At 62.9% G+C, this 24,758-nt stretch overlaps 2 protein-coding genes across 3 annotated transcripts; one reads left to right on the forward strand and one right to left on the reverse strand.

The window, feature by feature from the left end:
* The first annotated feature begins 1,818 nt into the window (after window positions 1-1,818).
* On the forward strand, window positions 1,819-5,661 carry OPN1SW (opsin 1, short wave sensitive). Its single transcript, XM_035571251.1, has 5 exons — window positions 1,819-2,161; window positions 2,230-2,398; window positions 3,159-3,324; window positions 3,652-3,891; window positions 5,539-5,661. The coding sequence occupies exons 1-5, from the start codon at window positions 1,819-1,821 to the stop codon at window positions 5,659-5,661; spliced, it is 1,041 nt and encodes a 346-aa protein (XP_035427144.1).
* A 909-nt stretch (window positions 5,662-6,570) lies between these two features.
* Window positions 6,571-16,626, reverse strand: CALU (calumenin). Of its 2 annotated transcripts, none has more exons than XM_035571263.2 (7): window positions 16,543-16,626; window positions 13,719-13,953; window positions 11,066-11,259; window positions 8,699-8,865; window positions 8,565-8,625; window positions 7,980-8,179; window positions 6,571-7,795 (listed from the first exon to the last, which is right to left on the reverse strand). In XM_035571263.2, exons 2-7 carry the CDS (start codon window positions 13,937-13,939, stop codon window positions 7,691-7,693), a joined length of 948 nt encoding a protein of 315 aa, XP_035427156.1. In that variant the 5' UTR covers window positions 13,940-13,953; window positions 16,543-16,626; the 3' UTR covers window positions 6,571-7,690. The 2 variants fall into 2 exon arrangements, with proteins under 2 accessions (XP_035427156.1, XP_035427157.1); XM_035571264.2 differs by lacking the exon at window positions 11,066-11,259 and adding an exon at window positions 11,329-11,522.
* Window positions 16,627-24,758: the final 8,132 nt, after the last annotated feature.

Here is a 24,758-nt window from a genome sequence, read left to right on the forward strand (position 1 = left end):
GCCTCCCAGACCCGGCCCCGCTGCCCTCCCCCGAAATAGGGACCCGAAATGGGGACCCCAAAAATGCAGCCCCCCCCCCCCAAAAAAAGCCCAAAAAATGTAGCCCCAAAAAAACAGTCCCAAAAATGCGGCCCCAAAAATGCGGACCCCAAAAAACAGCCCCGAAATGGAGCCCCAAAACTGAGGCATCAAAAAAAACAGCCCCAAAATGCAGCTCCACAACTGCAGCCCCCAAAAAAACAGTCCCAAAAATGCAGCCCCCAAAAAACAGGCCCAAAAATGTGACCCCAAAAATGCGGACCCCAAAAAACAGCCCCGAAATGGAGCCCCAAAACTGCAGCCCAAAAAACCCCAGCCCCAAAAAAGCAGCCCCAAAAAAACACTCCCAAAAATGCGACCCCGAAATGCAACCCCCAAAAACCAGCCTCGCCAAAAAAACAGCCCCCAAAATGCAACCCCAAAGCTGCAGCCCCAAAAATGCAGCCCCAAAATGCAGCCCCGAAATTCGGACCCAAAAATGCGGACCCAATAATGCAGACCCAAAAAGCCAGCCCCAAAAATTCAGCCCCCCCAAAATAACAGCCCCAAAACTGCAGCCCCCAAAAAAACAGCCCCGAAATGTGGACTCCACCCTAAAAAAAAAACGAAATGCGGTGCCCAAAAAAACAGTTCACAAATGCGGCCCCAGGATGTGCCCCCAAAATGCTGCCTCAAAAACCAACCCCCCAAAAAACAGCCCCAAAATGCAGCCCCCAAGAAACAGCCACCCCTCCCCAAAAAAAGCCCCAAAATCCGGCCCCAAAAAAACAGCCCCAGGATGCGGTCCCAATAATGCGCCCCCCCAAAAAAACAGCCCTGAAACTACAACCCTGGATGTACCCCCCACAAAATGCAACACCAAAACGCCCCCCCCCCAACATGCAACCCCAGAATGCGACCCCAAAATTGCAGCCCCAGAACGTGACCCCAAAATGCAACCCCCCCACAAGGAGGGGGGGCAGGGGGGTGACACGGGGGGGGGGGGGGGGGAAACAGAGGGGATGGGACATGGGGGGGCACAAAGGGGGTGACGCTGGGGGGATGTTGGGGGCTTACATGGGTGGGGAGCGTTTTGGGGGGGTAATGTGGGGGTTACAGGGGTTGGGGGTGACACGGGTGGGGGTGGTATGGGGGGGTGTCATGGGGGGAATTCTGTGGGGGGGGTAACTTGGGTGGGGGGGTGATGGGTGGGGGGTGATGTGGGTGGGAGGGTGACACAAATAAGGGGGTGACGGGTGGGGGGGTGACCCGGGTGGGGGGTGACATGGGGGGGGGTGACATGGGGGGGGACAATGCGGGTAGGAGGGTGACACAAGTAAGGGGTGATGCGGGGGGATGTTGCGGGGGGGAATTTCATGGGGTAATATGGGGGGGGGTGACACGAGTAGGGGGTGATACAGGTGGGGGTGACATGGGTGGGGGGGTGACACAAGTATGGGGGTGACACAAGTGGGGGTGACATGGGGGGGGTCCCGGTGCCTCCTCCTCCTCCCCCTGCTCCCTCCCCAGCCCCACAGCGCATCCCAGCCGGGGGTCCCATGGGCACCCCCCCTCACCTGACCCCCCCGCCCAGTGGTGGTGGTGGGGGGGCTCCTCAATCGGCTTAGCGCGGCGATTAGGCTGAGCGCGGGGGCTTAGCGCCCCTAATCCCCAAGTTTGGGGGGATGAGGGCCCTGATCCCCCCCTGAGCCGCTAAGCGGCTTGGGGCTGCGGGGCTATATGAGGGCCGTGCCGGGGGGTCACCGCCAGCCCCCCCACCCCACCCCGGCCACCGCCAGCATGTCGGAGGAGGAATTCTACCTGTTCACCAACGGCTCGGCGCCGGGGCCGTGGGACGGGCCCCAGTACCACATCGCGCCCCCCTGGGCCTTCTACCTGCAGACGGCCTTCATGGGCTTCGTCTTCGCGGTGGGCACGCCGCTCAACACGGTGGTGCTGCTGGTCACCGTGCGCTACAAGAAGCTGCGGCAGCCGCTCAACTACATCCTGGTCAACATCTCCTTCAGCGGCTTCGTCTCCTGCATCTTCAGCGTCTTCATCGTCTTCGTGGCCAGCTCGCAGGGCTACTTCGTCTTCGGGAAGCACGTCTGCGCCCTCGAGGCCTTCGTGGGCACCACCGGAGGTAGGGGCGGCGCGGCGCGGCGCGGGGCCGGCGGGGCCGCCGCGCTGATGCCGCCGCCTGTGCCGCAGGGCTGGTGACGGGCTGGTCCCTGGCCTTCCTGGCCTTCGAGCGCTACATCGTCATCTGCAAGCCCTTCGGCAACTTCCGCTTCAGCTCCAAGCACGCGCTGATGGTGGTGGTGGCCACCTGGGCCATCGGCATCGGCGTCGGCTTGCCACCCTTCTTCGGGTGGAGCAGGTCGGTGCCACAGCACAGGGCGGGGTGGGACAGGACGGGATGGGACGGGATGGGATGGGATGGGATGGGATGGGATGGGGTGGTGCCATTGGGTGCCATCGGGTGCCATCAGGTCTCATGGGGTGTCTTGGGGTGCCATTGAGTGCCATTAGGTGTCATGGGGTGTCTTGGGGTGTCATCGGGTGCCATCAGGTGTCATGAGGTGTCTTGGCATGCTATTGGGTGTCGTAGGGTGTCATTGGGTCATGGGGTGCCATGAGGTGCCATCAGGTGTCTTGGGGTGCCATCGGGTGCCATTGGGTGCCATCAGGTGCCATGGGGTGTCTTGGGATATCTTGGGGTGACTTGGGGTGCTGTGGGGTGTCAGGGGGAGCCGTGCAGTGCCATCGGGTGCCATGGGATGCCGTGGGGTGTCATGTGGTGTCTTAGGGTGCCATGGGGTGCCATGCAAGGTCCCATGGGGATGCCATGCAGGTGCTGTGGGGTGTCCTGTGGGGGTCCCATGAGGGTGCTCTTCATGATGCCATGAGGGTGCCAGGCCACACGGCAGTGCCATGAGGCACCATGGGGTACGGTGTGGTGCCGTGGAGTGCCATGGGGTTACACAGGGTGCTGTGTGGTGTCAAGGGGTATCATGGGTGTACTGCAGGGTGCCGTGGGGATGCTGGGGATGCTGTGGGGCTCAATAGGGTGCCATGGGTGCCATGGGGATGCCATGGGGTGCCACACGGTGCCATGGAGCCGCACCGCCTCCCCGCAGGTACCTGCCCGAGGGCCTGCAGTGCTCGTGCGGCCCCGACTGGTACACGGTGGGCACCAAGTACCGCAGCGAGTACTACACCTGGTTCCTCTTCATCTTCTGCTTCGTCGTGCCCCTCTCCCTCATCATCTTCTCCTACTCACAGCTGCTGAGCGCCCTGCGGGCCGTGAGTGCGGGCGGCACGCGCGTGTGCAAGGGCAGGGGCTGGGGGGGACGATGGGGAGGGGGGAGATGAGGATGGGGTGGGGAAGAGGATGGGGATGGGATGGGATGGGATGGGGAGAGGGAAGAAGGGGAGATGGGGAGATGAGGGTTGGAGGGATGGGGCGTTGGAAGGAAGGAGGGAGGAAGGGCTGGTAGGATGGAATAACACAGGGACGCAGGGCTGGGGAGGAGGGCAGGGGGTGGGGATGGGGACAGGAACGGGGACAGGGGTGGAGATGGGGACGGGGACAGGCAAGCAGCACCCAGGGGTGCTGCCCCCCGGGCGCAGGTGGCCGCGCAGCAGCAGGAGTCGGCCACGACGCAGAAGGCGGAGCGGGAGGTGTCGCGCATGGTGGTGGTGATGGTCGGCTCCTTCTGCCTCTGCTACGTGCCCTACGCCGCCCTCGCCATGTACATGGTGAACAACCGGGACCACGGCCTCGACCTGCGCCTGGTCACCATCCCTGCCTTCTTCTCCAAGAGCGCCTGCGTCTACAACCCCATCATCTACTGCTTCATGAACAAACAGGTGGCGCCCGGCACACGGGGGGCACGGGCTGGGACGGGGACCCCCAGGGAGTGAGGGTGGCATTGGGCTGGGGACATCCAGGGGGCAGGGACACCAGGACACCCGAGGACGTGGGCAGGGGACAGCACGGGACAGGGACAGGGACAAGAGATGGGGCCGGCGTGGTGCTGGGATGGGAACAGGCCCAGGAACGGGGATGGGGACAAGGATGGGGGTCACCGCATTCCCACTGGGACAGGGATGGGGGTCACCATGTTCCCATTGGGATGGGGATGGGGGTCACCACGTTCCCATTGGGACAGGGATGGGGTCACCATGTTCCATTGGGACAGGGATGGGGGTCACCACGTTGCCATTGGGACAGGGATGGGGGTCACCACGTTTCCAGGAGGATGGGGACACCACATTCCTATGGGGGCAGGGATGGGGGACCCCAAGTTCCCATAAGGAGAGGGATGGGGGCTGGGGGACACCACATTTCATTGAGATGGGGATGGGGACCCTACATTTCATGGGAGCAGGGATGGGGACATCATATTCCATGGGGACAGGGATAGATGTCAGTATGCTCCTGTGGGGACAAGAATAGGGGACACCATGTTCCCATGAGGACAGGGATGGACGTCACCATGCTCCTGTGAGGACAGAGATGGGGGGACACCACGTTCCCATTTGGACGGGGATGGGGACCCCATGTCTCATGGGGACAGGGATGGGGACACCACATTCCATGGAGACAGGGATGGGGGTCACCGCTTTCCTGTGGGGACAGAAATGGGGACACCACATAAAAGTGGGAACAGGAAGGGGGGACCCCAAGTTCCATTGGGACAGGGATGGGGGAACTCAGGTTCCCATGATGAGAGGGATGGGGGACACCATGTTCCATGGGGACAGGGATGGGGACACCACATTCCCATGGGACCAAGGATGGGGGACACCATGGGGACAGGGATGGAGACACCACATTTCATGGGGACAGGGATGGGGATCACCGTGTCCCCAGGTGGCCAAGGATGGAGGACACCATGTTCCTATAGGGCCAAGGATGGCAGGCACCCCATGTTCCTATGGGGACAGGGATGGGGACACCATATCTCATTGGGACAGAGATGGGGACACCACACTCCCATGGGGACAGGGATGGGGACACTACATTCCATGGGGCCAAGGATGGGGGACACCACGTTCCATGGGGACAGGGATGGGGACACCACGTTCCTATGGGGACAGAGATGGGGACACCATATCTCAAGGGGACAGGGATGAAGGACACCATATTCCATGGGGACAGGGATGGTGATGGCCACCAACATTCTCTGGGGCCAACGATGGAGGACACCACACTCCCATGGGGACAGGGATGGGGACACCACATCTCATGGGGACAGGGATGGAGAAGACACCACGTTCCATGGGGACAGGGATGGGGACACCACATCTCATGGGGACAGGGATGGGGGACACCATGGGAAAAGGGATGGAGACACCACGTCCACTGGGGCCAGGGATGGAGATCACCATGTCCCCAGGGGACCACGTTCCATGGGGACAGGGATGGGGACACCACACTCCCATGGGGACTGGGATGGGGACACCATGCAGGCCGGGGCCGGTCCCCAAAGCCAGCGGCTGCCGTCCCCGCAGTTCCGCGCCTGCATCATGGAGACGGTGTGCGGGAAGCCCATGACGGACGACTCGGACATCTCCAGCTCGGCGCAGAGGACCGAGGTGTCCTCGGTGTCCTCCAGCCAGGTCAGCCCCAGCTAGGAGCCACTGGCACCTGGCCGGGACCCCCGTGGTGGCCGGGACCCCCGGCCAGCCTAGGACGTAGGACAATAAACGCCGCCGCAAAGCCGAGCCCGTCTGCGCCTTGGTGGCCCCACGGCGCTGCGGGGCTGGGCCCCACGGGTGTGGGATGGGATGGACGCCAAGCGTGGGGCGCTGCGGGGGATCACAATGGGGAAGCGGTGTCCTGCCCGGGACCCACAAGCGGGGGGCAGGAAGGGAGGTGGGGATTCTGCCCCCTGCCGTGGGGCTGTGGGGGGGCTGAGGCCCCTTCTGTGGGGCACAACAAGCCCCATCTACAGGGCAGGATTGGTGTTGAAGCCCCATCCATGGGTCTGAGACCCCATCTCTGGGGCTGGGGTCACACAGAGCTCACATCTGTGGGGCAAGAGTGGTGCTGAGGTCCCATCCACGGCACTGGGGCAGTGCTGAGCACCCTTCCACGGGGCAGGAGGGGTGCTGTGCCCCCATCCACAGGGCTGACATGGGGCAGAGCCCTCATCTATGGGGCAGGAGCACGACTGTGACCCCCATCTACGGGGCTGGAGCTACACAGAACCCCTGTCTATGGGGCAGGAGCATGACCATGGCCCCATCCCGACCGCCCCCGGACCCTCCCCGTGCCCTGCTCCCAGCGCTTCCAAATTAAGGCGCCGCGCACCAGGCCCAGCGGCTCCGTTCCAGGCAGCCGAGAGCCGCGGCTCAGCCCCCGCAGCACGGCAAGCACCGCGCTCCCCACGGCCCCACCGCGCTAGGGGGCCAGGGGAAAGGGGGCGGTTAGGGTAAGAGGGTACGGGGTGGGGGAACGCAGCCCCCTCGCCCCCAGTACCGCGGGGAGGGCAGAGTGGGGTGCCCACGGCGCAGCGACAGCAGGGCCAGCACCAGGACGGGTGAATGGAAACGGTTTTATTGACAGCCGGACGCTCGGGGCCGCGCAGAGCCCAGGTCCCACTCCGCAGGGGGTCCCCGGTGCTGGGGGGGGGGGATAGGGGGAGGCACGCGCGGCTCCGAGCCCCCCCCCCGAGTTTCCTCCAGGCCAAGGCTGGGTTCGAGTTATATCAAAAGTGTTACTTCAGAGGGTTACATGAGATAGCACGAGTACACAACGCGCAGCAGCCGCGCTTCGGACCCCGGGGCTGAGCCGCTGCAGCGCCCGCGGCGAGAGGAGGACGGGGTGCTCCCGGGGGGGGGACACGGCGGAGCTTTGGGGAGCTTCCCTTCACGCTGCCCCCCGTCCTCGGCCCCGCGCGGGGTGGATGAAGGCACTTGGAGCGGCGCTGGGCGTGCAGGGGAGGCGGTCGGAGGCCTCCCCCGAGCCCGGAGCAGCGCCCGAAGCGGCCCCGCGCTCGCTTGCCTTACTAGGAGCGGCGGCGGCGGGCTCTGAAGGCGCGCCAGGAGGGCGGGCGGACGCGGCGCCGTCCCCGGGGTTGTTCGGCCGAGCCGGATCCCGCTGGGGAGCGGAGAAGGGCGAGGGTGGGCCCGGAGTCGTGGGGAGCAGCCGGGGCCGCGGGGGTGCCCTTCGCCTCCTCTCCTCGGGGCAGCGTTCGTTGTTCTGGGGCTCGCTTTTATCATCTCGGGGCTTCACTTTTTGTTTTCTTTTCCTCCTTCCAAGGCTGCAGCTAAGGACGTACAAAAATCAAAGAGGGGGAGAGGGAGGCAGGGCGGGGGGGAAAACCCTCAGCGCTGCTCTGCCGCTAGCTCTCGGGATACGTGTTCTTCACTTCACATGGAACCAAAACAATACAAAAATAAACAGAGCTCGTTAGACCATAAAACAAAGTGTAAATCTAAAAACCACAAAGTGTCATAATGAGAGGTCGGTTTTCAGAACACCGAGTCCCCACTCCTTTGGGGAAAAAAGGAAAAAAAAAAAAAAAAAAAGGACGGGAGAGAGATTTCGTTTTCACCTCATAGCCTGAAATAACAGTCTCAGTAGCGAAAATGTTTCTCATGATAATCCAGAAACTGTAAAAAATAAATTATTTAAGAAACGGGTTTCTCTGTACAGGTCTTAAAATTCGTCGTGCCGCACCAAGGCCTCCCCGAAGTCCGTGGCCTGGCTCCCCACGAACAGGTCGTACTTGTCCACGATCTCCTCCTTGGTGAGCTTCCCGTCCTGCAAGAGAGCAGAGGGGCGAGCGCCGGTCACCGCGTGCCGCCGGCGCTCCCCGGGGCCATCACCGTGGTGCACGGCCCCGAGCCGCGATGCTGAGCGCCGCGTGCCCAGCCTGGACGTAGGGGCGATGCTCGTGGGGTATCCGGGCACCCCAAAAAGCCGGGGAGAGGAGATTCCGCCCCACCTTGTTCTGGTCGGACTCGTAGACGAGGTGCCGCGCTTCCGCCTCGGCGTGGTCGTAGTCCGAGGGCAGGATCCAGTCCTTGGTCTCCTCCTTGTCCATTTTGCCGTCGCGGTTCTTGTCCCGGAACTCCACAAACTGCTCCCTCTCCGTCTTCACCCACTCGGGCTCATCGGTGTCGCCGTCGTGGCTGTACATGTCACCTGCGAGGCACGGGGTGCCTGTGAGCCCCCCCCAATTTCACCGCGCCCAACCCCAAAAACCCGACGCGGCGCTTCCAAGGAGCCTGGCGGGGCGGGCGGCGCTCCCACCGGCATTGTTTTCGAGTCGTGCACTTCTCGCCGCCCTCGTCCGTCCCCCGTCCCCCCCCCGCCGCAGCTCCCGTTTCGGGTATCGGTGCCGGAAGGGCAGCTGTTGGGCTCGGAGGCTCGGCAGTTGGCGGCCGCGCCGAGCGGGAGCAGATGTTCCCTTCTGTCTGGGGCACGCTGCGATCCTGCCCGGCCTCCCCGCGCGCTCGCCTTGAACCCGGGACGTAACCGAGCTGCCGGGGGGGGGGGGCGGGGGGGGAGCAGGCCCCCGCGCACTCACCGATGTACTCCTCCAGGTCGATGAAGCCGTCCCCGTTCTTGTCGATGTCCTCCATGGTCTCCTGCAAGAGGGAGCGAGCGCGGTCAGCGGGGAGCCCCCCTCGGCCACGCGGGGCGGGCGGGCGGCGTGCCCACCTGCACCACGATGTCCTTCATGTAGTCGTACTCCTCGGGGTGCAGGAAGGCGGTGAACTCCTCCTTGGTGGCCGTCAGGTCGCCGTCCTTGTCGGCCATCTTGAAGCGCCGCTCGTCCCGCACCATCATCTGCTTGTAGTTGAAGCCGTCGTCGGGGTCCGGGTCGTCTGGGTGCACGAGAGGAGAGGCGGCCGCGCCGGGTCAGCTCCGTCGGGGAGCCCGGCCCCGCTCGCCAACCCCGCCGCGTTAATTAACCACCACGCTAATCAACCACCACGCTCAGACACCCGCGGGCTGCACCTATGCTGCGAGGAGGAGGAGGAGGAGGAGGAGCTGCAAGCGGCCCGGCGAGGATGCTGTGCGCCACGGAGCGTGGTTTTGGGGTGTTTCTGGAGGAAAACGGGCAAAGGGGGGGGGGGGGAGCTGTGCTGGGGGCACGTGGAGCCGCAGGGCGCTGGCTTTGCCCGTCTGTCCGTCCGCCCCCCGGTAGCGGGGATGGGTAGAGGACGACGCAGCCGAATCGGAGGCTGAGAGGAGGTGAGAGCCAGGCCCGGGCTAAAAAAAGGCTCGCTGGCGGCTCCGCTTACAGCCCGGACAAAAGGCCCGGGATTAGGAAGCTGTGTGCGAGCCGGGGTGCCGGCCAGGCGTTAAATATAGCCGGCGGGAGGTTTTATTTCAAGTCACCCCCAAGGCACAACTAATCCTCAGGTTCCCTGCTCCGGCGCGCAACGTGGCCAGCCAAGCTCGCCTCCGAGGAGCGCTCCCGAGCCGGGACGGGCTCTTGTGCCACGACCAGGCCCCTTGGGAAGCTCACTGCCATGTGGGGGGGCTGCTTCGTGAGGCTCTGACCCACTCAGGGGGCGAAGAAGAAGGGGGAGAAGTGGCCACGGCACAAGGGAAGCGTTGTACGAGGCAGGCTTGGGGCACAGAGCTGAGGAACGGCCCAGCAGGAGGAGAAGGGGAAGCCTGAAGCTCGCCCCGTTGGCCAAACACAAGGGCAACGCGAGCACTTCAGGCTCCGGGACCTGCCAGCGGTGGTGAGGGAAGCTGGCGGTGCCGAGCAGCAAACGAAAGGCGCTGCTCCTTGCTTTAAGGGGCTGCCAAGAGCCTGCTGCCTCGAGACTAAGCTGGCAGGGATCCGCCCCCTACCCGTCCCGCTCTCCTCGAGGAAAGGAAGATTTGAGACGGGCTCGCAGGGCCGCGGGCGGGGGCTGCCGGCGGCAGCAGCGCTCCTCGCGGGCAGCCAAGGGGCGGGCGGCGCAGCGCGCGGCTCCCACGCTGCGAGCGGGACGCTCTTAACGCGATTAAGGGCTCGGCCGTGCCTTGGCCGCGCGTCAAGCGCTGTGCGGGCGTTCCCAGGGCCGCTGCTGCCAGGGGAGGAGAGGAGGAGGAGGAGGAGGAGGAGGAGGAGGAGGAGAGGACGGCCTCTGGTAGGAGATGGGGGACGGGGGCAGAACCGTGCCGCGGAGAAGCCGTCCCTGCAGTGGGAGTACATGGCCCCTGTGCTCCTTTCTTCCTCTCCTTGTCTCTTTGGGACTGTTTTTAAGTTTTCTACGCCCGCAGCCCTTAAAACCCCTTCGTGGGGAGCTCAGAAAGCAGCGTGAAAGCCTTTTACAGCTCTCCCTCCCTGCAGGCTGACTCTGGTGGTGGTGTTTCCAAAACTAGAGGGGCTGCGGGGGGGGGCACCTCAGCTCTAAAGGGGAAGCTGAGGGGATGGCTGAGAGCAGGGCGAGCCGGAGGCTTCTTGCGGCTCAGCTCCCTCAGCAGAAGCGGCTCGAGGGAAGATGGATTAGCCCGAGGAGCGAGGCAGCGCGCTCCATACGTCCCGCGGAGCATTTGACTATCTTTGGAAATATTTAGCAAATTGAGCTTTATTTCGTGCTTCCGCGCCGGGGCTCACCACGCCATATATGTATGCGCTCCGGAGCAGGGGAACGAGGGGCAGAGAAGCGCCGGCGCGCGGCGCCCAGCCCCAGCACAGCTCCTCCCTGCGCCCCGGGGCCTCCGCTCCCCCCAAACGCACCAGCTCCGTGGGCCAGGACCCAAGAAAAGCCAGAGGGTGGGCAGAACCTGGAGCTGGGGAGCCAGCAGAGATCCTCGCCAATTTATGGGGCCGAGGAAGGGTTTGGGCGCCCGGGGAGCCGGCCCCAGGAGCGGCGCCAGGTTTCACAACCAAGGGCATCGATAAAGCAGAGGTCGCGCCACGCGCCCGCGCTCCACCCTTGGGTTTGGCGTTCGGGGCGCCGTCGCCCCGCGGCGGGGCCGAGGGAAGGAGCTCGGCTCACGGGGGGCTTTGGGGCTGCGTGTCGGGGGACCTCTGCTTTATGGACCGGGGACCACCACCGGGTTTGACCCCTCGCCCCTTACCGAGGTAGGTGCCATATGTCACGTTTCTGTACTCATCCCAGGAGATAAATCCATCTTGGTTCAAGTCGAACTCCTGCCACTGGCGTTCGACACTGTCATACACGTACTTCTTCTGGGCCTTCTTAATCCAGGCTTTCAGCTCCCCCTCCGTCACAAACCCATCCTTATCCGTGTCTATCTTATCTACAATCACTCTACAAAACAAAACAGCAAGTTTCAAGTGCCGGCTCCGCGACGCTTTGGTCCCAAGCGCAGCGACCTACCTAGGATGTAGCCGTAGGTGGCATTTTTATACTCCTCCCAGGAAATGAGGCCGTCCTCATTGAGGTCGTGCCCCTTCCACTGCCGCTCTACATCCTCGTATATCCAGCGCTTTTGTGCAAACTTAATCCAGTCTTTGAGCTCTTCCACAGTTACAAACCCGTCTTTGTCTTCATCTATTTTACTTACAATCTTTCTGTAGGGAATGCAGAAAAATCCAGCACAAGTTAAGGGAAACGAGGCTCCGGTCCCACCGGAGGCGGGGGGGGAGCGCCCACCTGACCTTCTGTGCCACCAGACCCCAACACGGGGCTCAGCCCTCACGATCCGCGGGGCATTAAACCGCGGGGCATTAAACCGCGGGGCAGTGCCACTGTGTTTTTAGTGGCGGCTGTGAGGACAAGACACCCTGCAGGTGCCCGCCGCCGCTCGGCGCGTTCCAGTCCCCATCTTTGGGGCGGATCCACGAGCTCGTGGCCCCCCAGCAGCCCCCAAGGGATGCCGTGGGGGGACGTTCTGCTCCCAGGGGAGCTCCCCGCCACGTGAAGCAGCCCCCGGGGAGGGAGCACAGCCCCGGCAGCCACGCGAGGAATGCGGCGAGGCGCTGGGCCCCGGCGGAGCAGCAGGTGGGAGCGGGGCCGGGCGCTGTCATCGCCCCGCATTTAGCTCCCGCCTCACGCTCTTCTCCTCCCCCCATCCCGGGGGCTTCGCTTTTAAAGCCAGCCCCGCGATGCCACCTGCTCCCAACACCCCGAGGCGAGCAGAGGGACAGGGGAAGAGCGTTGTGAGCGCTCCCTGCTCCTGCTGGAGCCTTCCGGCTCGGTCCCGTGTGCCGTTGTAGGGACCCGGGGCACCACGGCCGCGTTTAACGCCGGGCACAGCTCACCTCCCACCCCCTGCACATGCAACGCGGGATGAATTAATCCCTCCGCGCCACTCCTCCGCCCCCAGACCCGCAGGACAGCGCCGTGGCCCCGTCCCCAGCGCCGCAGCAGGGCGCCCCGACGCGTGCAGCACGCCGAGCACCGGCGTCCCCGAGCGCCGGCCGCGGCACACCACAACGCCAGCCGAATTTTGGGGCTCCTCGCCAGGCAGCCCACACCCATCCCTCGCGCACCCGCGGTGAAATCAGGGCCTGGAGCGCCCGGGGAGCACCCAACGCCGCGGTCCCTCCACGCAAAGCCGCCTCCAGCTCCTCGCCCTCGGCCGTGGGGCTTCAAGGAGCCGAGCGAGCGCGGCACAGCCCCGACCCTCGCGGCCCCTGGGGCGCGAGGCGTGGAAATGGGGAGGCTTTTCACGAAAAGGGGGAGGCTTCTCACGAAAACGGGGCTTCGGCGCCGCGCGCCGGGTGCCCGCGGCTGGTGCTGGGGGGGCTTCAGGGAAAGAAGCAAGGGGGAGAGCGGCCGTTTGCGGCCCCGGTGGCGTTTCGGGGAGCACCGCGCAGAACGGCACGCCGTGAGGCTGGGCGCCTGAGGCGAAAAAAGCTCATTTGCTTAATTCTGCGCTCACAGCGAGAGAACCGAACCCCCCCCCCCCCCCCCGCCCCCCTCCCCGGGGCTGAGAAAACGTGTCGGATTGGCCTCCGAGCGAAAACACCAAAACGTTTTTGGTTTTTTTGTTTTTTTTTTTTGCCCAGGGCTCGGAGCGGCCCCGTTAGGACGTCCCAGTGGAAGCCTGTGCCCCGGGCCGGGCCCCGCTGGCAGCGCTTCCAGCAGATAACTCCGCACAGCCACGGAGGCACCGCGCCGAGCCCCGGGGTTAGGAAAACAAGAGCCGGAGGGGGGGGGGGGGGGGGGGAGGGCAGCCAGCGTGTTCCTGCCCCTCCTCCCGGGGCTGATTCCCCCCCTCCCAACCCCCCCCCCAAAAAAAAAAAACCCCGAGCAGGGCGGGTGGTTGGCCCCGGGCCTCCCCACGTGGGAAAGGCGTAATTTTGGGGGGCTGCTCGGGAGGTCGGAGCCTCCCCGAGCCAACCGGGAACAACTGCGCCGGCAGCTGCGGCGGCGGAGGCAGGTGGCAGCGGGAGGCGCGGCACCGAGGTTAATTTTAGAGTTAATTGGAAAGAAACGCTCCCTTTTTGTGAACCGGGGGTGGGGGGGGGACTGGGCACGTGCACCATGCAGCGCCAGCTATGGACGGGGAATCTGGGGGCCCTGGGGGGCTTCCTCCGACCTTGGGGCGTGTTTTTGGGGGCGCTTTGGGGCAGGGGCCAGCACGTGCTCGCAGCGACTCGAGGCGAGCTGGCAGGAAGAGCTCGGCACCCCCACGAGCGCTCCCACCACGCCGCCGTTTTGGGGCTGCCCCGTGGGGCACGAGGCTCCGCTGCCCCCCCCCCAACGGCGCCACGTCCCCCTTTCCGGGGGAGGCTTTTTTTTTTTTGGGTTGGTTTCCTTACCCCAGCCTCTCCTTGCTCTCCTCCGGCGTCAGCTGGTCGAAGGTCTTGGCCTCGTCGGCGCCCAGGAAGGCGTCGTGGTCGTAGTCGAAGCTCTGGGCGTCGTCGTGCACCTTGTCGCTGAGCTGCGCCTCGTGGTGCACCCGGTCCTTCTTCTCCGTGGGCTTGGCCGACACGCAGGCCACCCAGAGGGACAGGCACAGGAGGAGCTGCTGGATGCTCATGGTGACCGCTGCGCCTGCGGGGCACGGGGGGGGGCGCTCAGCGGGTCGCGCCGGGGGTCAGCCCGCGGCCCGCGGCCCCCCCGGGGTGCTGGTCCTGGTTTGGCGGTCCTGGGAACGGTTGCCCAGGCTCCTTTTTGGCGTAATCAGTGGTAAAAGTGGTGCCCGGATCCTTCTCATCGCGATTAATGGCAAGAGCGAGGGCTGTCCTCGCAGCCCCAGCTCTGAGGGGACAGAACCGAGCCCCTGGTACACGGAGGAGGAGGAGGAGGAGGAGGAAGAAGGAGGAGGGATCAGCCCCGTGGTTGTCCCGGCGATGAGGGATCGGCCACGTGGCGCAGGGAAGCCGTGCTCACGGCCACGAGGTGTGAGGAGAAGGGGCTGAGCTCACGGGGACACGCTGAGCACGTGGACAGAGCCGTGCCCCCATGGGGCGAGACCCAAGGAACGCCCCGCACAGAGCCCCCAGGTCTTCCCCTGCCTTCGTTAGCTAATTAGGGGTGCCCGATGAGCCCCTGGGCAAGAGCGCCATGGAATCCTAGAATCATTAGGGCTGGAGAAGCCCTCCGGGATCACCTGGTCCAACCACTCCCTCCCACCAATGTTACTACTAAACCATGTCCCCAAGCACCACGTCCAACCTCTCCTTGAGCACCCCCAGGGACGGGGACTCCACCACCTCCCTGGGCAACCCGTCCCAACGCCTGACCGCTCCTTCTGAGCAGAAATGTCTCCTCGTTTCCCACCCAAACCTCCCCTGGCGCAACCTGAGGCCGTTCCCTCTGGTCCTGTCACTGGTTACCTGTGAGAAGAGGCCGACCCCCAGCTCCCCACACCTCCCTTTCAGGTGGTTGTAGGGAGCGATGAGGTCTCCCCTGAGCCTCCTCTTCTCCAGACCAACCCCCCCCAGCTCCCTCAGCCGCTCCTCACAGGACTTGTGTCCCAGGCCCTTCCCCAGCTTCGGAGCCCTTCTCTGGACACGCTCCAGGGCCTCGATGTCCTCCTGGTAGTGAGGGGCCCAAAGCTGAGCCCAGCACTCGAGGTGCGGCCTCACCAGAGCAGAGCCCAGGGGGACGATCGCCTCCCTGGCCCTGCTGGCTGCACCATTCCTGATCCAAGCCAGGATGGTGCTGGCCTCGTTGGCCGCCTGGGCACGCTGCCGGCTCACGGACAGGTCACCAACCAGCACCCCCAGGTCCTTTTCCTCTGCACAGCTTTTGAGCCTCCCTGCCCCCAGCCTGTAGCGCTGCGTGGGGTTGGTGTGGCCAAAGTGCAGCACCGGGCCATGGAAGAGCCCCAGCAGAATCACGGAATGGCTGGGGCCGGACGGGACCTTAAAGGTTATCAAACTGCATCCAACCCCTGCCATGGGCAGGGCTGCCACCCACCAGATCAGGTTGCTCAGGGTCTCAGCCAGCCTGGCCTTGAACGCTTCCAAGGATGGGGCACCCACAGCTTCCCTGGGCAGCCTGTGCCGGTGCCTCACCGCCCGTACAGTGAAGAACTTCTTCCTAATGTCTCGTCTAAATCTCCCCTCTTTCAGTTTAAGACCGCTCCCCCTCGTCCTATCGCTATCTACCCAAGCAAAGAGCCCTTCCCCATCCTTTTATCAGCCCCCTTTAAGTACCGAGAAGCTGCAAGGAGCTCTCCCCGGAGCCTGCTCTTCTCCAGGCTGAGCACCCCCAGCTCCCTCAGCCCCACAGCAGAGGGGCTCCAGCCCCTGCAGCATCCTCCTGGCCCCCTCCGGACCCCCTCCAACAGCCCCACATCCTCCTGGTGCTGGGGGCCAGACCTGGGTGCAGGGCTCCAGGTGGGGCCTCAGGAGGGCAAGAGCGGAAGATCCCCGCGTCCTGCTCCTGCCTCTGCACTCCTGGGTCCCCAAAGGACCACCCAAAAACCCGTCTTCACCTCCAGCAGAGCCGTGCCCACGTCCCTGGGGGGGCCCATCCCAGCCCCCGACCCCCCCCCCCCCCCCGGGTGCAGAACCTGTCCCTAACGCCCACCCCGGTGTCCCCCCACTCCCACAGGGAGCACTACACCGCTCCCCTCACCCCACGGGGAACCCACGGGTGCGGAGCGGGGCCCCGTCACACCGAACGCCCCGGGGCTCGGGGCCCTTCCCCCCGGCTGCAACGTCCCCCCGGTCCCCTTCCAAGGCCCCGACCTCTGCCGGTGACCGCGGCGGGCCCGAGGCCGGCCAAGGCAAAGCAGAGGGGGCACGAGGACGGACGGACCGAGGGGGGTCCCAGCGGCTCGAGGCCCCCCCCGCTGCCGGTACCGCCCCCACGGGGGGGGGGGGCTCGGGGCGGCCCGGCAAGCCCCGGGGCGGGCCCGGTGACCCCCCCACTGACCCCCTAAATCCTTTCATTTCACCCCAAATCCTTTCATTTCACCCCAAAACCAGCACCGGGGGGATCTCCCCGAGCCCCCCCCCCCCCCGGTTGCCATGGCGACGCCAGGCCCCAAGCCCGGTACCAGGCCCCGGGGCCGTGACCAGGCCCCCGCCGCCCCGTCGCCGCCCCCCCACCAGCCCGGGACCGCCCCTCCGGGACCCCCCGGACCCCCTCAGCCCCCCCCCCCAGTCCCCCCCCGCCCCCCGCCGTTACCCGCCGGTGCCGCCGCCGCCCGCTCTCCCCTCCCGCTCCGCCGACCGGAAGTGGGCGCCGCGCCACGCCGCTCGGCCTTCCCCCCCCGCCGGCGGCCAATCGGACAGCCGCTCCTTCCCCGCCGCCGCCACGCGCGGCGCGCCGATTGGTCGGCCCCGCCGTCCGTCACGCCCGCCCCGCCCTCCTCTCCGCCTTCTCTTCCCGGCCCCGCCCCCGCCCGCCGAGGCCCCGCCTCCCCGCGCGGGATGAGGGCGCTGATTGGCTGCAAAGCGCCACGTCCTCACGCGCGCGCCGGCAGACGGCCACGCCCCCCCGGCCCCGCTCCGCCACTGCGCAGGCGCGGCGGGGGAGAGGGGCTGCGGGTGCGGGTGGGGGGGCGGTGGTCACGTGGTGCGGGAAAGGGCGGGAAGAGGCAGGCGGCGGCCGCGAGGGCGGCGCCATTTTGAGGGGGGCGGCGGCGCCATTTTGAGGGGCGCTGAGGGGGGAGCGGGGGCCCCGCCGCCGCCTTTTTCAGCCTTCCTCACCCCGCTGAGGTGATGCCGGCCGCCAGCTCTCTGGCAGCAGGGTGCCGGAGGCGTCCTGAGGGCATTCTCTCCCTGCACACCGTGGGCAGCACCTGCGGGGTGAGGGGAGGTGATTGCCAAGATGGCGCCCGCCCGCCTCAGAGGGTGAGGTTTGTCAGGGTGAGCCTCAGGCAGCGCTGTGCTGCCGAGACGTGGCTTCTCCACAGTTCATAACCCTAAATCCCCTAAACCCCCAAAATTACACAATGACAGAACAGCTCAGGTTGGGTCAGACCTCGTAGATCACCCAGGTCCAGCTAAGAGTTAGGAGAATCTTAGCAAATAGAGCTAAAGAGGATGCTCCCTATCACACAGTAAAGGGGATAGTTACCCAGCCTAAAACGTAGAGGACGCTCCCCATCCCACAAAGCAGGAGACGTTATCCATCCCAAAATGCAGAGGATGCTCCTCATCCTACAAATCAGGGGATGTTCCCCATCCCAAAGTGTGAGGCATGCTCCCCATCTCACAAAGCAGGGGATGCTCCCGATCCCACAAAACAGGGGATTCTCCCCAACCCAAAATGGAGAGGATGCTCCCCATCCCACAAAGCAGGGGATGGTCCCTGCCTTTATTAACTATTGTGCAAATTAATTACAGCAAGAAGCCTTGGGCCCCTTACCAAGGCCAGTCTCTTGGTAAGAGCGTGACTGAGTCTGCGCAAAGACAAGAGGTCAACCGGTGGTGATGAGGAAGAGTCACCAACCTTCATCGACCACCGCCAGGAGACACTACACAAGGCAGGCGGGAGGAGCTGATGGAAATGACTCCTTGGAACTAATTTTAATACGAAGCGGGGACAGGTTATGCATGTGTATAGGCGCATCGTGAAACTTCATGTGTATATAACTCTTTACTGTGTATAGCCATGGCAAATTGCCGTGTCGGGCGGGCACGACTTTGATGGGACTACCCCCGTGCTGCCCAGCGCTGAATAAACACACCTACTTTACAGTCCTACTGATTGGGGAGTCTATTTTCTGCAAGTCATCAGCCCGTGTCGTGACAGAGCAGTGATGCCGAGCGGCACTGGCCGTGTCACCGTGGCGGGCGTCCTGCTGGGAGTCCTCGTCACGCTGCGAGGCGCCGTGACTGCAGCGGGCCAAAAATAAACACAAGCAGCACAGGGACGCTATGCTGGTGAGCGGACGGCAAATTTTACAAGTTTAAGTCCATTTTGGATTAAAAATGCTGCGTGATGTTAGAGCTGTGTGGCACGAGGTGATCCCATCGGGAGGGAATGCTGCGCGTTACCGAAGTCCAAGCCGGTCATCCATTTTACTCGATCGCCCCGGAGCAGCATCATGTTGCTATTTAATTCCGCACTGCCTCAGCGTATCATGACACATCAGCTCGCCGTTGAGCCCCGGCCAAATAGCGCTATCGGTGAGGTCAGGTCTTAATCACGTCGGATGAGATGCACGCGTTCACATCTGTGCTGGCCGTCTAGACTCCCGCTGTAGTCACTGGAAAGAAATAGGCACTTCCAGGGCATGATTCATCTCATCCTAGAGTAAATGCCTAAATTAGGTCAGAGGAATTGTACCCTCCGGGAGCGTTTCTCGCTGGGCTCTGGAGGGAGCTGGGCTTCGCGCTCCATGGCAGATGCTTGCGCTGGATGCTTGCAGTAAGATGAGACGATTCCCACCCTTTGTGTCACGGTGAGCAATTTTGCAGGCTGCTCCAGCCAGCTGACATTTTAGAGCTCACCCCAACTGTTAACTCACGAGCCGAAAAAAATGTATGTGAAAGTTCCTTGAAAAAATAGCACTTTGTCATGTTGTTTTTTTTTTTTTTTTTTTTTTAATCTCTGTAGTGCTGATACCAGAAGATAATAAAATAACCACATTTAAAACAACATCGCTCTTTCAAATCATGATCTGCAGCAGCGATGGGTTGTGTGAGACTGTGTGTGTGGTGTAGCTGGTCCCTATCAGAGGGCTGTGGGCAGAGTTTAAAATCTTAAAATGAAATGATTAATATGATTTCTTAATCTTAAAATGATTTCTTAAAATGAAATATGTTTTTTTTTTTTAAATGAAAGGGGGGGCTGTTTGTGTGTTTTAAAAACTTTAATCTTTGTGCTTTCAAACTTTTCTTTACACACAGGGAGACTGGAAACTTTTTTCCCCTTCCTTTTTGTTACGGAGAAGCTGGCATTGTTATAAAACCGGATTTAAAGGCTTGAAGGGAAGCTCCTGATATCGCACGGCTGCTGATAAGCCCCCGAGTGCCGGGAACACTCCGTGAGATCCTGCCTGGGTGTGGCGAGGGCAGGCTGCGGGGAAGAATGGGGAGGTAGGAGCAAGGAGCACTGGTACCAGCACCGTCCTCTGCAGCGCATCCCAGCAGGATCCCACATGGAGCAGCAGCCACGGCACGGCCCCGAGCTCGGCGAGAGGCCGCGGGGTGCGAGGAGCGTGAGAGCGCCGTTGGCCGCGCTGCGCGCCCGCGAGGCCAAGGGCTGACGCTGCCGCTCAAGCCCCACGGGGTTTTACCAGTGACTCAGCCCAGGCGCTGTGCTGGAATTCTGGCTGTGTTCTGATCGGTGTTGGTCCAGCAGAGAGCACAGCGGGGAGAACGGAGCGGTAATTTGAGGCTCCTCCCGTAGTTTTCTGGCAGGAAGGGTATGTTCTCCCTACTGACCCCTCCGAGGAGGTTAGGGTGCCCTCTGCTTTCCACCGTGACGGTGTTACTGATAAAAATCTCCACCCGGATCCATCTGGGCACAAGCTCCCGCTGCGGGTGGCCAGGCCGCGGGCTCATGAGCCCCAGGGACTATGAGCTTGCCCCGCTGCTCCGGCCGTCCCAAAGAAGTGCCTGACGGCCGTCGGGTCAACTTTTTACTCTGTCCCCATCACTCCTCATTGCAGCTTTTCGTTACAACGTTCCTCACTGCTTGCAGGACCCTTGTATATTCCCCTTGCAGAGGTGCTCGTGTGCAGGATCCAAGTCACGTCTCCTTCGCGATGAGCTAACAAAACGCTGGCTCCAAGTGCCTCGTAAAAGGCATTTTCTCCAAGGGTCAGACCATTTTCATAGATTCTTTTTTTAGTTCTTCCAGCCTCTCAGAGTCCCGTAAAAACGCTGACACGCTGCAGCTGGATACCCTGCTTTCCCTCCAGCGTTGTGCATGAGGTAAAACCCACCGCCCTGACTCCTTTTTTCCTGTTTCAGGGTTCCTAATCCCTTGATCCCGCTGGTGTTGTTTTCTCAGCGCGGTGCCGTTCGGCGGCACTGCCTGGAGATGTTTCCTTCCTCCTCAGGTCTCGTCTTGCTCATAGCGTTATCTGTAACGGGTGCAGGCACAAGACCACGGCTTCACAGAGCTCCCACTTCATTTCTCAGTAAATAGAATCCCGATTTTTGGAGGTGCTGGACGCCTGCTAATTACACCTTTAACCTCTACCAGAGGCAGCGGATTAGGAGAGGCGTTACTCATTAACCACCTTCTGGCCGCATCCTTGTTTGTCTCTTCGCCGCGCGCCCCGCGAGCGGGCAGGCTCGGGGCAGATGACCTTGGTGCTGGTGGATGTTGCGAGCTCGCCGTGCCGATCGCCTTGCCCTCAGCCGCCGCTTTGGACGCGGACCAGGAGCCGCTTTCGTTTCAAGCCCCGGGCCCTCGAAGCACCGCTGGGACGACGAAGTGAAGCACAGCCCCTGTCGCCGAGCAGCTGCCGGAGCGCGGCCGTGGGTTACGGCCGGTGCCCCGGTGGTTGAGGCATCGGGGCCGTGACGAGGTGCGACAGCTGGGAAGCTCGGCCGCGGCGCGTCCCGCTGGAAATAAAGCGCCCTTTGTCAGCGCGGGGCCGATGCGGCAGGTGCCTCGCGGGCGCCCGCTTCGGGGCGGCCTCGCTCCCTGCCGGCGCTGTGGGAGAACGAGGAGCGTGAGGCCAAGGACGGGCTCCGTGCCTCAGTTTCCCTCCGTGGGAGCTTCCTTTTGAGGCTGAAGTCGGGTGAAAGGAATCTCGCTGCCACGACCAGATTTGTAGCCAGAACTGGAGGATTTTGCCGGGCAACACGCTGCCGCTTAGGCACAAATGAAGATGGGGACGGCCATGGGGTGGGGGCACCTGCCCCAGCCCACCCCATGCCTCCTTCCCTCTGCACACTGCATCCACAAGTGTGAAGGCATCCAGGGCAGTTCCTGGCCCCCCGGGACGCCGGGAGCTGGTGGCCTCCGAAGGCTGCCACGGGAGGACCGCGAGGCTCCCACACGAGGCGTTGCCACCCCATGAGACACGATCACGGGATTTGATGCTTTCTGGGGCGCTCTCCACGTGCTGTGTATTGCCCGTGGCAGTCGAGGTGGGTTAGCCTCTAAAACAAGACCCCAAATTAGGATAAATTTAATACAATCTGGCGTGCGTGCTCCCATGGCAGCGCGGACGACAGCCAGAGGCCTGGGAGCCATGGCCCAGGAGGAGAGGACAGACAAACGGCGCTCACCCACACGGACAAGAAGAAAAACACAGGAGGTTGTAAAAGTCTGATGGGAGAGGGTGGCCCAGCCTCGGGCTCGGTGGCGGCTGCACTGCACCCATGGTGGGGTGAAGGTGACACCGGGACCGGTGGTGGCAGCGGCTCCACCACGAGGCGCAGCCTGGGAGAACGAGGAATGGGAGGCCGACAGAGAAGGACCGGCTCCTGTGCCTCAGTTTCCCTCCGTGGGAGCCTCCTTTCGAGAGGCTGAAGTCAGGCGAAAGGAATCTCGCCACCACGACCAGATCTGTAGCCAGAACTGGAGGATTTTGCCGGGCGACGTGCCGCTGCACAGGCACAAATGAAGACGGGGACGGCCACGGGGTGGGGGCACCTTCCCCCGCCTCCTTCCCTCGGCACACTGCAGCATCCCACGCCAACACACGCAGCGCTTCAGGCACCGAGAGCCCAGACAGACGGACACCGAGGGCCCGGACAGATGGGCACGGCCCCATCCCATCCATGTGCCCTGTGCTGTGCATCCCTGGGGAGCGGTGCCAGGAGGGGACGACAGGCGAGCACAAACCAAACCCCGGCCTGCGGGGCGAAGGACGTGCCCTCGGGCACACAGAGCGACCAACGAGCAGCACGCGGCGAGGCCGAGGGGCCGAGGAATGCCCCCGTTAATCCCCCCGTGCCGCCAACAGCTATTTCGGGAGGCCGCAGCGGGCTCGGTGCCGGGGCGCTCCTCCTCCTGAGCTGCTCGCCCGGCGCTCGGGGAGCCCGCAGCCCGCAAACGGTGGCCGAAGGGAGGACGGGAGTCCCCGTCCCGCAGCGGGAGGCCCCCGCCGCCGTGCCCACGCGTGCCGCAGGCTCCTGGCCTCCGGCCACTCCGTCCTCCCTGCCGCGGCCGCCTGCTGGCGCTGCCAGAGAGAAAAAATCAGGGGGAATTCCTGCTCCCGGAGCAGATTGATTTAATTAAGGCTGCTTAAACCAGGAACCTCGAGCTCAGTCAGCGAGCGGGGGGCCCGAAATTAATTCCAGTTCAGTGGCACTCCAACTCTGCTCGATTTCGGCGTTTTCTTGTGGAATCACCCGCTGCGGGCGCTGGCCCCGGCACTTCTACCCATGGCCGTGCTGCTGCTGCTGCTCCTCACGGGGCCTGGGAGCGTCTCCGAGGTCAGCAGCGCGCCGGTAGCGGTGCCGGCGGGCCCCTCGCTCCATGGCCCCTCGTCAGCGCGGCCGCCTGGGTGCTGCGGATGATCTTAGAGGCCAGGAAGCTGCAAACAACCGCGCTCTGCCCATAAAAAGCCACGGGCGCTCGGCGCGGGGGCGGCGCGGGCCAGCAGCGCCTGGCGGTGGGGAGCGCACCCGGCACGTGCCCACCCCCCGCGTCCCCTCATGGCCCCGGGGGCGAGGGGAGAGCCCCGAGACGTGGCCATACCCGGCCCCGATCCCCTTGTGTGTGTTGCGGGGTGCCCCCAGCCGCCCACACACGGGGACGGGGACACCCGGGGGGCTGCACCCACCCGTTTTCTGCACCTTGGGACCCCCGGTGGAGGGGACTCCTGGCCGGGCTGTCGGTGTGTGGAGGCCAGCAGGAGCCGCGATGTGGCATGGAGAGTGCCACGTCTCTTGTCACTGAGTGCCCCATGGGGCACGGCCACGGGACCTGGACCCAGGAGTGGTGTTAGAAGGGCGCGCAGTGCTCCTAGGCAGGATGTGGGCAAATGCAGTGATGCGAGCGGGCACGGCCGGCCTTCCTCGTGCCTCTACCACCCTCCAACATGCATCTTGTGGCTCTGGGGTGTCCCTCCTCACTGCCCATGCTGCAGCGCCATGCCGTAACGAGCCGGGGCCCAGATGGCTGACGGGGACACGGGACGTGGCTCAGGCCCCGGGAAATTAAAATTAAATCAACGTGGCGCTCCCGAAACTCGGGAGGATGGGAAAGTGGTGGGCACCAGGAGGGCGGTGAGCCCGCAGAGCTTCCTGGACACCTCCGGGGCTGCACCGGGGGGGGGAGCGGGCACTGGGGTGGGAAGGGGAGCGGGGACATAGGGGGAAGGATGGTGGGGAGGGAGATGGAGGGGCAGAGGGGGGATAGAACAGGAACGGTGAGGGTGGGGAGGGGGAGGATGGTGGTGGTAATAATATAACAGCAATGATAATAACAGTGGGGGGAGAGAGTGGTGATAATATAATGGTAATGATGAGGAGGAGGATGAGGAGGGTGGTAAGGATGTATTGAAAATGATGAGGATAATGAGGGTGAGGATGGCAATAACGTGACGATAACGATAATATTGTCAACGTAATAGAACGGTAACAACAGTGGGGATGGTGAGGGTGATGAAGATGATAATAGTGGGAATGATAAGGGTGAGGATGGTGGTAATGTAACGGCAACGATAATGAGGAGGATGAGGATGATGGTAATAATGATAATGATAGTGATAGTGAGGTTGAGGATGGTAATATGATAAAAATAATAGTGAGAATGATGAGGATGAGGATGGTATTATAACGATATTAATGAGAATGAGGAGGATGATGGTAATATGGTAACGATAACGAGAATGATTAGGATGATGGTGGTAACATAACGATAACAGTATCAGTTATTACTATAATGCTATCAGTTATTACATAGTGGGAATGACGAGGACGAGGGCAATAATGCAGCGATAACGATACTAATGAGGATAATGAGGTGGTTGGTAATAATGTAATGGTAACAATAATGAGGATGATGATGGTAATATAACGATAACAATACTAATGAGGAAGATGATGGTAATAATATAATGGTAATGGCAATAATGATGTAAAATAATAATGTTATATATAATATAAATAATATAACATATAATATAAATAGCAATAATATAAGCTAATAGCAGTAGCGATGCTGGCAATACAAAACACTACAAAACACGAATTAAAACGCCAGCAATAACAATCGATCTGGGCCTGGGCCTAGGCCTCAGGCCTGGGTTGCCGCGTTGCTAGGCAACGCCCGCTTCCCCAGCCGGAAGAAGCGGGAGCCGCCCCCGCTGCCTGACGGCCGCGCTGCCCAATAGCGTGAGGGAAGGCGGCAAAGCCAGCCAATCCCCGCTCCGAGGGGGCGGGAGGAGCGCCTCTTAAAGCGGCCACACCGGGGGGCCCCACCCCGTGCAGCCAGCACTCCTAAGCCCCGCCCATACCAGCAACCAACCAATCGCAGCCCGC

Source organism: Cygnus atratus, chromosome 1 (assembly GCF_013377495.2).
Source record: "Cygnus atratus isolate AKBS03 ecotype Queensland, Australia chromosome 1, CAtr_DNAZoo_HiC_assembly, whole genome shotgun sequence".
In the NCBI taxonomy this organism is placed as follows: Eukaryota; Metazoa; Chordata; class Aves; order Anseriformes; family Anatidae; genus Cygnus; species Cygnus atratus.